The sequence below is a fragment of the Phaethon aethereus genome, assembly GCF_964289735.1.
Source record: "Phaethon aethereus genome assembly, chromosome: 3".
In the NCBI taxonomy this organism is placed as follows: Eukaryota; Metazoa; Chordata; class Aves; order Phaethontiformes; family Phaethontidae; genus Phaethon; species Phaethon aethereus.
Window position 1 is genome coordinate 117,121,254 of NC_138576.1, and position 14,622 is coordinate 117,135,875.

At 40.8% G+C, this 14,622-nt stretch overlaps 1 protein-coding gene across 2 annotated transcripts in view; it reads right to left on the minus strand.

Moving 5' to 3' along the window:
• MAP4K3 (mitogen-activated protein kinase kinase kinase kinase 3) overlaps nt 1-14,622 on the minus strand; it is a gene marked incomplete at its 3' end in the record, with an annotated part of 76,245 nt that overhangs the window by 36,981 nt on the left and 24,642 nt on the right. The window contains exons 13-16 of one of the 2 annotated variants that reach the window (XM_081998213.1): nt 12,340-12,402; nt 2,446-2,504; nt 1,317-1,355; nt 967-1,023 (exon numbers count right to left, since the gene is read on the minus strand). In XM_081998213.1, the coding sequence (XP_081854339.1) occupies nt 967-1,023; nt 1,317-1,355; nt 2,446-2,504; nt 12,340-12,402 (218 nt within the window). The remainder of the gene's footprint in view (nt 1-966; nt 1,024-1,316; nt 1,356-2,445; nt 2,505-12,339; nt 12,403-14,622) is intronic. The other variant, XM_081998214.1, reaches the window with a different exon arrangement.

A 14,622-nucleotide genomic window follows, 5' to 3' on the forward strand; every position in this document is an offset into this window, starting at 1 on the left:
TGACATCAGACACTATCGGTAGCTTTACCCTTCTTGAAGGGGGCTGCCCCTCATGCTCAGTACAGTGATAAAAACACTGCCTTTGTTATAAAAGAACAGCAGTAAAATAACTCAAGGAAAAAGAAAAAAAAAAAAAAGAGAGAGAGATTTAGTTCTCTGTCAAGAGACAGATGCCAGCAATAGATAACATGTTTTACAGGTTTCTGGTATGAAGCAACAGCTTTCAAAATTATCTGTTAACAGAAAGTAAACAAGAATTCTGTCTCCACAGCATCTTTTGTTTTGGTCTTTACATCAGATATATTTAGGAATGTAAATGTCAACATACTGGCTGTGCATTTTAAATTGTTTCAGCTCACATCTGTCAATCAATAAGAGCCCAAAGAATACTTACACCAGTGGAATTCAATATGAGCATAATTAATTTAACAGATGCCTATTGATACTGCCTTTGCAGTCACATAACCTTGCTCTCCCTGTGGTAAGTGAGCCAGCTCTATTCCAAAATCAAGCAATCATAAAAGCATCCTCCTAGCTGAGAATGTGGACAGAACTCAATCATCTCAAGACGACAGTTATGTATATATTTTATGTATTTTTTAAGAGCTGTATTTTAATATACAGTCATCAGTTCTAAAGATGATACCAGCATCAGGATCAGAAGAATTACTAGCTCCATGTAACTATGCCAAGATTTTGTTCAGTAATAGAAGATAAAAGGACAACAGTATCAAGTGAGGAACAAGGTTTTGCCCCCCCCCCAATTTATCACAAGTTTATCATCAGAATAAGAAAATTTCTAGCGATGCAATCTAGAAACATTATTTGCCTACCTTCAAACTGCGATAGAGGAAAAAGAATCTTGAGCTATTAAGGATAGAACATGATTCAATTCTTTTGAAAATTCTCATCTATTCAAGAATCAGCTTTTATAAATATTTATTTTTACAATAAGAAAGGACTTACTGTTTAGCATCATCATCTGCATCATCATCATCATCTTCTAAATGTGCCACATGTCCCCTAAGAAAATGAACACAGTACCAGGGCTGAGTGAGTTGTATTAAAATTACTTCGGCTACTGTGAAAAATTCTCAGCTCAAGGGCTACTACCTCTTTTATAGAATTTTACTGTCTTTTAGTTTTTTATCATTATTATTCTTTAAAGCACAGCTGCAATCCAGACAACTAAGCCTTTCCCATAATGTCTCAGCAAGTACAGGGACAAACAAGAACTAGTTGTGACAGACATAAGAAATCAATGCACAAATGACTTTGAAACACACAAGAGGGAAAAATAAAAGAATAGAAATTACCGCTGATGCAGTTCTTCTTCAACTGATTTTAAGAGACTCCTTCAGCATTAAATAAGAATAAGAACACAGTTTAATTGTGACACACAAACTTAATTATCAAAAGCCAGGGCAAATGCTCCTATGATTCTGTCAGTAAATAACCCAAAGCATGTTAGTTCAGTTGTTCATAGATCAAACATCCACATACAAATGAACATAGCTGTATTTTTTTTTTTTTACACACACTTTCACATGCATTTATTAATTTATTGATATTAAGTGGATAGAATTTTAAAACAAATCCCCACTATCCAAGAAAATCAGACTGACAAGAAGATTAAACTACTATTGGAATAAATTCTAGTTAATTTTTGTAACATTATAAACTTCTTCATTTTTCTGTCTCTGTCTGAAAACACAGACAGGGAAGAATAGCAGGCAAAACACTGGGATAAGAAAGAACAGGATTTTGGAAGGTATCAGTATTCGTATCTTCTGCAACTATATGTAAAAATACAATGTTCTATGCTTAGATTCTATGGATTTTTTAAATATGATCGAATTTAGCAAAGCAAAGCTAGACATCCTAATTCTGACATGCATAAATGTAATTAAGAGATCTGGTGGAAAGGAAGAATTACATGGAAAACTATTTCATATGATTAATACAACAAAATTATTTACATGTATGAACATGAAGTTTAAGGACTTTGCTAAGTTTTATTTTTTTAAATCATCTATAACAACTGAATGTTCCTAGTGCCCTACAACATGAAGAAGGGCATAAAGCAATGTCAAAGAGCAGCACTGGTAGTTCCTAGATGGGGTAAAATTGTGCTCTGTGGGACCTGTCATGCAGAACATGTTGTTAAAAAGCAGACCAAGATAACAGCTCTTAAAAGGAAGCTTACAGCACCATAGAGACAGTACTGTCAACACAACCTCAAATACTGAAAAGTGCTGTAATTCTGTATCATTGGAATTACCATTATTCTAGAAATAAATAGCAATTTTGGAATTGTAACCCATATAAACAAGCTTGACATTTTACCATGTCTGTTTCAGCTAATGCTTTTAGCACACACTTGTAATTTCTGTATTAAAACAGTCTTGAATGAATTAAAGACAGAAAATGCCGTTGCTTACTCACTTATTTGCGCCCAAAAAATAGCCGTACTGAGGACCATGGCCATATTCTAGCTGTAGATCCTACAAATATAAAAGAACGAATCTTTAAGATGATCAGGTGAGCAAACACATACCATGTGTCATGCTGCCATTATTCCCTCTGCCACACTTGAGCTATGAAACAAGGTCATTCCTGTGGCCTTCCAGGCCCCTAACATCACTCTCAGGCCCATCGCACCCAAAAATCTCCTCTGCCTGTTTGCTGCATCTCTAATTTCTTTTAAAACTCTGACTTTAGCCCATTCCTTGGACACACAGATCCTTTGCTCAAATAAAGTTGGCTGCAGAAAGGAAACAAAAAACAACAAAAATAATATAATAATATAAATAAACAGACTTTGTGATCTTCCAGACCCCGTAGAGAACCCAGCCATCTCTCTCTGGCATATTGTAGTATTCGTTTCAGATGGGGAGTAGTTCTGGCAGGAAGCCAGAAATGCCTTTGGCATATGGTGATATTAAAGAAATAAGCAGAGAGGACAGTAAAAGTGTTTTTATAGCTGTGGTTATAGCAATACCTATTTTAAGGATAACTATATATGCTCTCATGTATACTTTACGATCACATTTTATATAGAAAAGAAAAATACAATATTAACAGCAGAGTCAAGTACTCAAGAAATCACGGAGTATGGGCCACTTCAAAGTGGCAATAAGCCTCCAATACTGTTATTCAATAGACGCCATATGGCATATAAATTTAGTGCATTAATGAGAATGCAGGGACCATATTGAAGCACCATCAAATCTGAATCTGCCAGGAGGATACTACTATAATTACAGGGTATTTTTTTCTTCAGGTAGATCACAACAGGAAAAATCTGAACATAAATTTGCTCCCAAAACGCTGAGTGTATTCCCCAGAAGAAATGAGTTCCTGATCACCTAAGTTAGTAATAAATGGAGCTACATTGTTCCTTTCCAGGAAACATTTTAAAGGTCTTCTAGCATCTTCTATCAAACAGGCCTCCTTCAGCTGCAGGCCCTATCAAAAGCATATCATCCTTCAGAAAGATGCCCAGATATCCAAGCTACAAGAACAATAAGCTTGGATTTGACAACAACTACTCATGGGGCTGATCTCTCAAAAGGACATTTATAAAAATCAGATGAAAAGTCTCACACTAGGTTGGCCAGTGCCTGATGAAGCAGAAGCCACTGCAGCTTTCAGTTCCAGACTGAAGGGCAATCACTTTAATACAAAGCTATGTATACTGTTTTCTGCTTGGAAAGGAGTTCCAGGTTGTTTACTGTACCCTCAATTCTGCTCTGTAAAGCTAAGTAGTAGTTTCCACATGGGTGTTTCTACCACAGGTGTCAGTAGCATTTGATTGCTTCAGTGACTTCCCATATTCTTCCAAAACAAGTGAGATATTGTGGAAAAAACAGCATGTAACTGATAATTACTTGATGTAAAAGAATGCATAGACTAGAGTGTTGAATAAAAATTGCAAAGGCAAGCCCAATGCTGTTATTTCTGAACCATGGAGAGGTTGACTTCTCAATATTCGTACAAACTTTATTACACATCTTTTTTTTAGAATAAACAAAGAAACCCCAAAAACACCAAACCTCATCCACTTCTATGGATCTGTCTCACAAGGGCCACCCAACTTTCCTCCTAGACATCTGTCAGTGGAACCAGAAAGTTAGGTGACAGGAAAGAAGGGCTAACAAGTGGCCATTGCCAGCAGGGATGAAGGCTCACTCCTCTCCAGGAACATGACCCAGGCTCTGTGAGGTAGCAGGTGGAAGGGGTCAGTCATGGGTATCTTTGATCCCTTCTGCTATACCTCTTCTTCTTCATAGTTTCACCCTCCTCCTACGCCCTAATCTCAACGACTCCTGTTCCTTGCTCCAGACAAGCTCAGCAGGTCTCCTCTCAAAGGCAGCCATCCTAGGCCCTCCACAATTTCAGTCTCTTCATCACTCCCAGTATCTGTCACCTTATCCAGGCAATTCCTTTCTGCTGGTCCTCACCACCAACTGATGTACTCCAATCCACCACAAAGAGACACAGATTTAACTTTCTTTAGTGTGAGTACTTATATTACTTCTATGCAATCTCAAAAACTTCCACATGTAAGCACAGGTATTTTGTGGTTTCAGCCTCTACAGCAGAAAACAACAAGACTAGAAACATTAAGATGTCACCAGACTCATAAACAAGGAGATTAAACAGGTTGTGTGAGTCTATGTAAGAGGATGCCAAAACAAAGACTGGGAAGCTGTTGAGAAAAATAACCCCAGATCAGTATAATGAAATCTGAGATTTTCACCTTGAAGTGACAAGCATTTTGTCTACATGTTGCAAAATAACATTAATCAAAAGCGGGAAACGAGGATCTTATGCTAGATAGAGCCACAAAGTTCGTTCACTTTAATTTATACACTGTGCAATGTATGGCTATATATATATATTCATAGAATCACAGAATGACTAAGGTTGGAAAGGACCTTCAAGATCATCAAGTCCAACCATTAACCCAACGCCACCATGTCCCCTAAACCATGTCCTGAAGCGCCACATCCACACGTGTTTTGAATACTTGCAGAGATGGCGACTCCACTGCCTCCATGGGCAGCCTGTTCCAATGCTTGACCACTCTCTCAGTGAAGAAATTTTTCCTAATATTCAATCTAAACCTCCTCTAGTGCAACTTAAGGCCATTTCCTCTCGTCCTATCGCTGGTTACTTGGGAGAAGAGACCAACACCCTCGTCGGCACAACCCCCTTTCAGGTAGTTGTAGAGAGTGATAAGGACTCCTCTCAGCCTCCTCCAGACTAAACACCCCCAGTTCCCTCAGCTGCTCCTCATAAGACTTGTGCTCCAGACCCCTTGCCATCTTCGTTGCCCTTCTCTGGACATGCTCCAGCACCTCAACATCCTTCTTGTAGTGAGGGGCCCAAAACTGAACACAGGATTCAAGGTGCGGCCTCACCAGTGCCAAGTAGAGGGGCACGATCACTTCCCTACTCCTGCTGGCCACACTATTCCTGATACAGGCCAGGACGCTGTTGGCCTTCTTGGCCACCTGGGCACACTGCTGGCTCATGTTCAGCCAGCTGTCAACCAGCACTCCGAGGTCCCTTTCCGCTGGGCAGCTCTCCAGACACTCCTCCCCAAGCCGGTAGCATTGCATGGGGTTGTTGTGACTGAAGTGCAGGACCCTGCACTTGGCCTTATTAAACCTCATACAGTTGACCTCTGCCCATCGATCCAGCCTGTCCAGATCCCTCTGCAGAGCCTTCCTGCCCTCCAGCAGATCAACACTCCCATCCAACTTGGTGTCATCTGCAAACTTACTGAGGGAGCACTCGATCCCCTCATCCAGATCATCAATAAAGATATTGAACAAGACCGGCCCCAGAACCGAGCCCTGGGGAACACCGCTTATGACCGGCCGCCAGCCGGATTTAACATCGTTCACCACAACTCTCTGGGCTCGGCCATCCAGCCAGTTCCTCACCCAGCGAAGAGTAAACCCATCCAAGCCACGAGCCGCCAGTTTCTCCAGGAGAATGCTGTGGGAGACGCTGTCAAAGGCTTTACTAAAGTCCAGGCAGACAACACCCACAGCCTTTCCCTCATCCACTAGGCGGGTCACCTGGTCATAGAAGGAGATCAGGTTGGTCAAGCAGGACCTGCCTTTCATGAACCCATGCTGGCTGGGCCTGATCCCTTGGTTGTCCTGCAGGTGCCCTGTGAGCACTCTCAAGACCAATCGCTCCATAATCTTCCCCGGTACAGAGGTCAGGCTGACAGGCCTGTAGTTTCCAGGATCCTCCTTCCGGCCTTTCTTGTAGACGGGCGTCACATTGGCAAGCCTCCAGTCATCTGGGACCTCCCCTGTTAACCAGGACTGCTGGTAAGTGATGGAGAGTGGCTTGGCAAGCTCCTTCGCCAGCTCTCTCAGTACTCTCGGGTGGATCTCATCAGGCCCCATAGGCTTGTGGATCTCCAGGTGGTTTGACATGTCCTTGACTGCTTCCTCCTGGATTATGGGCAGGTTATTGTGCTCTCCATCCCCATCTTCCAGCTCAGGGGGCTGAATACCCTGCGGATACCTGGACTGGCTGTTAAAGACTGAGGCAAAGAAGGCATTAAGTACCTCAACCTTGCCCTTGTCCTTGGAGACAATATTCTGCGCCATATCCAATAGGGGATAGAGATTCTCCTTGCCTCTCTTTTTGTTGTTAATATATTTGTAGAAGCATTTTTTGTTATCCTTTACGACTGTGGCCAAACTGAGCTGTAGCTGGGCTTTTGCCTTTCTAATTTTGTCCCTGCTTGACCTAACGAGATCCTTGTACTCCTCTTGAGTTGCCTGCCCTGTCTTCCAGAGGTGATAAATTCTCCTCTTTTCCTTGAGTCCCAGCAAAATCTCGCTGTTCAGACAGGCCGGTCACCTTCCCCCCAGCTCTTCTTACGGCATATGGGGACTGCCTGCTCCTGCGCCTTTAAGATTTCCTTCTTGAAGAATGTCCAGCCTTCCTGGACCCCTTTTTCCTTCAGGACTGTCTCCCAAGGGACACTTTCAACCAGTGACCTGAACAGGTCAAAGTCTGCCCTCCGGAAGTCCATGGTAGCAGTTTTGCTGACCCCTCTCCTTACTTTGCTCACAACTGGGAATTCTATCATGTCGTGATCACTAAGCCCAAGACGGCCTCCAACCACCACATGTCCCACCAGTTCTTCTCTGTTTGTAAACAGCAGGTCTAGCAAGGCACCTCCCCTGGTGGGCTCACTCACCAGCTGCGTCAGGAAGTTATCCTCCACAAACTTCAGGAACCTCCTAGACTGTTTCCTCTCTGCCGTGTTATACTTCCAACAGATGTCCGGTAGATTGAAGTCCCCCACAAGAACAAGGGCCAGCGAATGTGAGACTTCTGCCAGTCGCCTATAGAATGTCTCATCTGTCTCTTCGTCCTGGTTGGGTGGTCTGTAACAGACTCCCAGCAAGATACCTGCCTCATTGGCCTTCCTCCTCATCCTTACCCATAAGCACTCTACTTGGTCTTCACAATCATTGATTTCTATCCAATCAAAACACTCCCTAACATACACAGCCACCCTACCACCTCTCCTTCCCTGCCTATCCCTTTGGAAGAGCTTATAGCCATCCATTGCAGCACTCCAGTCATGAGAATCATCCCACCATGTTTCTGTGATGGCAACTACATCATAGCTGTCCCACTGCACAATGGCTTCCAGCTCCTCCTGTTTGGTGCCAAAACAAAACAAAACACAACCATGACCAAATTATTTAAATATGATCAAATATATAAATGCATCTGGCAAATACAGCAGTGCAGACTGCATGGTAACTGCAAACCTCCTACTGAATTCTTTGCTAAAGAAGTCTAAAATTAATGCTAAGTTTGTAACAACTGAACACAATTGTAGGTTGGAACCTGAGACATCAAATTCAAGTTCCATTCAACTCCTCTGTCACTTTCTAAAATGGTAGAATTCAACACTTTTCACTGTGTGTTGAATACTCCAGGCTAAGTTAAATAAAGCCCAATGCAGAAACATTTAGTTTTTCCCCTAATACAAAGAGAAAAAAAAAAATCACTAGCTATAGTGTTAGAAATCAGTTAGTATGACACAGACTAGGACCAGGTGGAATGCATCCAAGGTGCTGAGGCGGCTAGCCAAGATTATTACGAGAACACTCTCCAGTATCTAACAAAACAGAGTGGACTGCTAGTCAGAGGAACCTCAACAAGCTGGAGGAGTAGGCAACAAAACCCCATAGGGTTTAACACAGCCAACTGAGAAGTCCTGCAGCTAGGACAGACCAACCACATACACAAGAAGAGGTTGAGGACAAGCTGTCTGGGTACAGGAAGGGCAACTCTGCAGAAACGGTTTTGAGGTCCCAGCAGACAAGGAGAGGACTATGCATAAGCAGCATGCACTTGTGGCCAACCATAGTGAAACCAGAGGGGGTTACCCTTCTATTTTGCACTGGGAAGACCACATCAGCATGTGGTGTCCAATTCTCTGCTTCCCAGGACAAAGACATTGACAAATTGAAGGGAGGCCAGCAGAAGGCCACTAAGATTGTTCAAGTGATGGAGAAAATGGCACAATAGGAAAGGCTGAAAGAACAGAGCTTTTGTAGCCTAGAAAAAGTAACTGCTGTCTTCAGGTCCCACAGGGCATTATAGGCAAGACAGAGCTAGGCTCTTCTCAGATGCACAGTGAAACGGACAAGAGCAACAGGCACAAATGCCAGCAATGCAAACTTTGGCCATAAGAAACTAACTTCTCCCCATGGGAGCAGTGCAGCTCTGGGACAGGGCCTAGAAATGCTCAGTTGTCTCCATCCTGAGGTGGATTCAAAACTTCAACCAGACAAGCTCAAAGTAATCTCTGGATCTAGCTTGGAGGCTGCCCCTGTTTGAAGCAGGATTAGGCTTTTTGGGGGTCTCTGATGGTATTTATCATTTAACAATGTATGCAGCTCAGGCTACCGTATATGAACTGTAATTATTCTTCAGCTCACTATGAAAAGGAAGAAAGATTTTTTGCCACAATATTTCATTGCAGATCAGGATAACCTGAATGAAAGTATTTTTGTTTGCTCAACATGACCTTTTGTTTTGAATCAGAGTAACAGTAAGCTCTGTTTCTCAGAAATGTGGCTTCTGGGATCAGAAGCCAAATTCTCGTACAGATCCCCCTTGACAGACCCCACCACTCAAAAGTGCAACACGTCACCTTTGAGAAGTGGATGCAGTCAGACATACAGCAACAGCTCTGCAGAAGCTGGGTTTCACAGCCTTTTCTCCCAGCTTCTCTCTACCCCATGCACATCCCTTCACCATACTAACACAGCCATTTGCAATGCCACGCAGGAAACCTGGGTGGGGAATTGATCTGGTGGAAAAAATAACCTGAAAGCAGTCGCATGCTTTTCCTCAGGAGGTCATTACTTGAGACTACTTCTGAATGTATGCTTAATTATAGCAAAAACATTTCAGCTGACAGTAGTTTGGTCCTACTGTGCCAACTCATGTAGATTCCTGAGATTGGCATTGTGGGGCTGCTGCAATACAAGATGAACAGTCATACATTTAGTTAGCCATTGGATTTTCAGATGCTTCTCCCAGGATCAATAGCATAAAACCTAAAAATTGTTCTAGAACAAAGGTGTAGATATTTTTAGAGAAGATTACTTTGATTTAAACCATTTACTGAGGTCACCACAAATGCAATGCTCAGCTCTCCCACTTATTTGAGTCTGTATCCAAACAACTGCTTTTAAAGTACACAGACAAACAGTGAAAAGTATGGGAGAAGCATTTGTTTGAGGTCTATCCTATGTAAAGTCTAATGTGCACATAAGACTCTTAAAAAAAAAAGTCCAACATTTCTCTGCTGCTCCTGAGGCAAAGAGGACTGTCAGAAAACAGCTGCCAAAACACAGCGTAATGACCAGAATAGGAACATGACAAACTCAAAATGAGAGGAAGGAGCATGTGCAAGAAAACCTCAAATGATGGAAGGTACCCAGGTTAGTTCCCAAGAAATTTGTCTAATTGCAGAAAAAATAAAAAAAATCTATCCTGAAAAAGAGGAGAGCCTTGTATCTACAGCAAAATATTCTATTACTTATTTAGATATGAATCAAAGGGGTATATTTGTAGAAGATTACAGAGAAGTACTATCTTGTCCTTGTCTGTTTGCCATTTGCATGAAGGGATACTGGGATTTGGACACTGAATTTTCCCTGCAAACAAGACCTGTACTGAATTTCCCCATTCTTCTGGCAGATTCAGGTGGCTGTTTCAGGAGCACAGAAGGGGAAGGGAAGGGGAAGAGGAAAAGGAAAGGAATGATTTTTAAGGCTAACCACATTGTAGGTGTCAAATTTTTAGAAGGTAGTGTGTGTGGTGACACATACAGCATAAGCTGCCATATGATTCATCCAGCTGTGTAAAATGCTAGGTGATAAATAAAAACACTCTCACTCATTCCCCAAATTTGCTTTCAACCTTGACTGTATACCTTTTATGATTCATGCTGCCCAAAATATGCCTTAATTTCTGATGATTTTTTTTATCATCTTAGAGACACATAGATCTGCAAAAGAATTGTTGCTCATAACGTATTTTATAAAACCAGTAGAACAGCATGGGAAAGAGCCTGACAGTAGGTGATATATTATGCTTGTGAAAAAGTATAATCTTTTCCTCATGATCACGTTTGAAAAATCCACAAAACATTTCCCACTGAACATATCTGAAGCCAACACTGCCTGAGCACGATGGGGGAGTGGGAGAAGGAGAGAGAGATAGGAAGTCTGATTAGTATGTCCTGGTCCACAACAGAAAAATGAACTAAGTACTAAATATTTCTTCTAATTTCCAGAAGGATTAGGTCTCACTGTAAAAATCTCAAAAATGCCTGAAGCATTACCACCAAATCAGAATTCTCAACTTTCATTCACAATGAGCACAGAAGGTTGTGAAGAAAGCAGTGAAACATAGCAAGTGGTATCGATTGACTTTAAAAACCCTCTCTCAATTGTGACAACAATAGTACTTGATAAACTTTATCATAGCAGTAATTTTTAAAGGGTGTGCTGAACAGCATGGAGCAAAAGAAGGATGGGAAAGGACAGCCCAGTTAGGAGACATGTTCTCATTTATCTCTTAGACCCACAAGTACTAGGCTAGCAAGATATGCAACAACACTGAAAGTAACCTGAAAAAGACAGATTTTAAGAAGCATTAAACTGAAAAGAAGAAAACAAAAGCAAACCAAAGCAAAAAACCAAAACCACACTTCCAAAACCAGAGCAATTTCCACTGCATAGAGAGAAATCTAAGCTACTGATCTCAAAACAATTTGCGAAACATTTTCATAATCAAGCAATACAGGAAGCTCCTTCCAAGAATGAGGAAGACAGTCTAAGCTCTCAGTAACTACAGTACTGGCAGATTCAAGTCACACCAAGCCAACTGATGCCAAAACAAACAAAAAAATCCAAACCAAAAAACATCACATAAAAACCAAGACATTCCCAAACACCCCAGTTTTCCATTTTCCCCTCAATGCACTTATAGGAAACATCTCACAAATCAAAGAAAGTTAGCAGAATAAAGCTCTTCAGAATACAGAATACAGTACAGAATATTTCTTAAATTTTTTGAACTGTGTATGAAGATGTCCAAGATTTAAAAGCGTTACTTTTCTCACTACATAGTGCCTGAAGAGCAGAAAAATCAGAAAATTCACATTCTAAAGTAATTTCGACACTGCTATGCTAACAAAAAATTTTTTTAACAGTGCAGTAAAAGAAAAATTGGAAAAGGTATCAGACTATAAATGATGCCAAAAACCACCTATGACTTGAAAACACTTATTACCCCACTTTCTGTTATTTGTATTAAGTGTATATTCATTCTGTAACATAATTACTGTCTGGAGAATTGAGAGACTTACATTTATATAATTTTATAGACTTTCATGAGACTATCTAAGGAAACTACCAGTCAAAAACACAAAAAGAATGTATCTTCCATTTTTAATTATCCTCAAAAAAAATAACAAGTTATGCATTGTAAAGCCGTTAAAGAAATTAGAACGCATACATAATACTGAGCCCCTTCTATAGAAGTGATTCAACACAAATATGGGTTAAATACTTTCAGTACTGCACATACTAAGAATTGCTTCCTGCATTACAGAAATACATGTATAGACTAATCCTTATATTGAATGGCTTTTATACAGATGAAAACACCACTACAACAACAGGACAACAACACATGAGCTTTGTAAAAGGAAAACAAAGACAAAACTAACACTAACAAAGAAAGGTATAAGATGAAAAATACCAGGTTAGATCTTGCAGTGTAGTATATTTCTTCTGAATTGTCCAAAAAATCGCTACTGTCAGGCTGTTCATTAGATAGAGATGAAGAAACAAGTTATTTACATTGTGACTGAAAGCCAGGTATACATGAAGGGAAATTTTCTTGCTAAAAAAAAAAGTTGTTAGTTGAAACCCAAACTATGTTAAGACAATTCTGGTGATGGGGGTAAAACACAGCTACAGGTATGGTCACATTACCAAACACTACTGAATCACACCAAAACAATGAATTATTGTTCATCACCTCATGGTAATGAGCAACAAACTGCCTCAGTAAGAGGCAAGTATATACCAGTTCAGTATCTCAGTGCACCACTGACAGTAACTTGTCATGCTGCAGTTGTCGAGGCCTTTGGCTTGTGCACTCATACCCATAAACAAATAAGCACAAAGTTTAAGCATGCTTTAGTGAGACAGAAGCAAAAGTGTCAGAGAACTGCTTTAATGAAAATGGATCCACACTGTTATTGCTGGAGGAAGAGACAGGCATCTCTTGTTCCCACTTCCATTTAAAAGACTTCTCTCCCAGAGCATGTAGATTGTTACAAACTTCTCCCTCAGCCAGCTTTGTGCTAAGGCTCTTTGCTAGGGTATCCCTTATTGAAATAGATCTCGTCTGCATTTGACATGCCAGTTTAAATTGCCTATTGGTTCTAGATCTAATGACAAAATAAGTTTTTTCTTTGGTCTCTAGACCAAATATCATTAGTTTCAAATTCATAGTTCTCTTTTATCTGGAAAGGACAGATAGGGTGTGCATGCTTCATTCTGATACAAGCAGTTGGAGCAGTTAATTTCCCTCTTCTGAAAGATCCAAACACGCAGTTACAGATCTTCCTTACAGACAGGGAGGTCAGGCAAGTTCTTTGGACAGGTTTCAAATACGCGAACTCTGACAAGAACAGACAATACTAAGATTTCCTCATCAGCAGAATTCATCTGGAACACTCAAGTCCCTTCTTGGGAGCAGCAAGAGCATCTGAGATTCCAAAGTGCAAAGGTCCTGACTGCTAACATACAAGGTAAGAAAAGGCTCGATCCCTCCCTTCCAACAACATCCATCAAAGAAGTGCTCTCAGAAGTTGTGCTTTAGTCCCTGCAGAAAATCTCTCTCCCCAGTTTAGCAACTCAGGTTCCTAAGCTGCAATGAAAATACCTCTCTGCCCCATGAAGTTGTCCCCTTACTGGTTTGTGTAGTCAGTGACTGACAAAACAAGAGAGAAATTGAAAAAAGTATTTTTAAAACTTCAGCTTCTCCATTAACATCTTTTTGCAATTATGATTCTGTGTGTGTACAAATAAATAAAATTCTTAAGGAGCAAAAGCATTATAATTTGAATTATACAACGCTACGAATAGTATTTTCTTTGTAATCCAGACAATGCAATAGGGAAACAAAGCCAGGATAACTTGGCATCAGTTCAAAAAAATCATTTTGAGTTAACTGATGAGTTTATGGTAGAAACGCTGACTTCATGACCATATTTAATAAACATTTGTATAACCAGGGCTCCTAAATGATGTTGTTATGCAGTTATGTCAATGTCTAAATATAATATCTGAAATAATTGCTTAAGTCCTACGTGTGATTTAGTAAGCTATTCTCCTCCACCTTGAACAGGCACCAGAAACTGCAGACTACCTGTCCAGCCAGTTGCTGAGGAACAGCAAAGTTTTATAAAACCTCATATACCCAGAGCCAGCTGACCCACTACCGAAGTACAAGGCATCAGGAAGGAGATTTTCGTACAACCACAGAGCAATACAAGAAAATCTACGTCAAAAATCCTACTGAGATGTGGTTTGTAGGCTATAGAAGAGGAAGTACATTCCTCGGTACACACCCTTCCCAAAACCAACTCAGAGCAAAGCCAATGTCCCTCCCACCTATGTACTAAGCCAACTTTTCCACCTTAACACCTGCCTTAGAAAAACAGAGAACACCAAAGTCTGCAATAAGAAAGCAAAGGAATGTCTTTTATCCAGGAATGTAAAGAAAATGCCCAAGTGCACAAACGTGGAAAGCAACAGTTTCCACAGAAGAGAGGAAGCCTCTGCAACCGTGCGACACACCACAGATGCCTTTCTTCCTCACTGCTGGAGTCCTCATACGCTTTGTACTGATGGGTCCATAGAAGAAAACATTGGCAATACACCTTTACAAAAGACATCAGGCTCAGCATGCTTCGGGTGTGATGTAGAGCCACAGAAAGATTTGTTTGCGTGGAAAAATAACCACCCCATA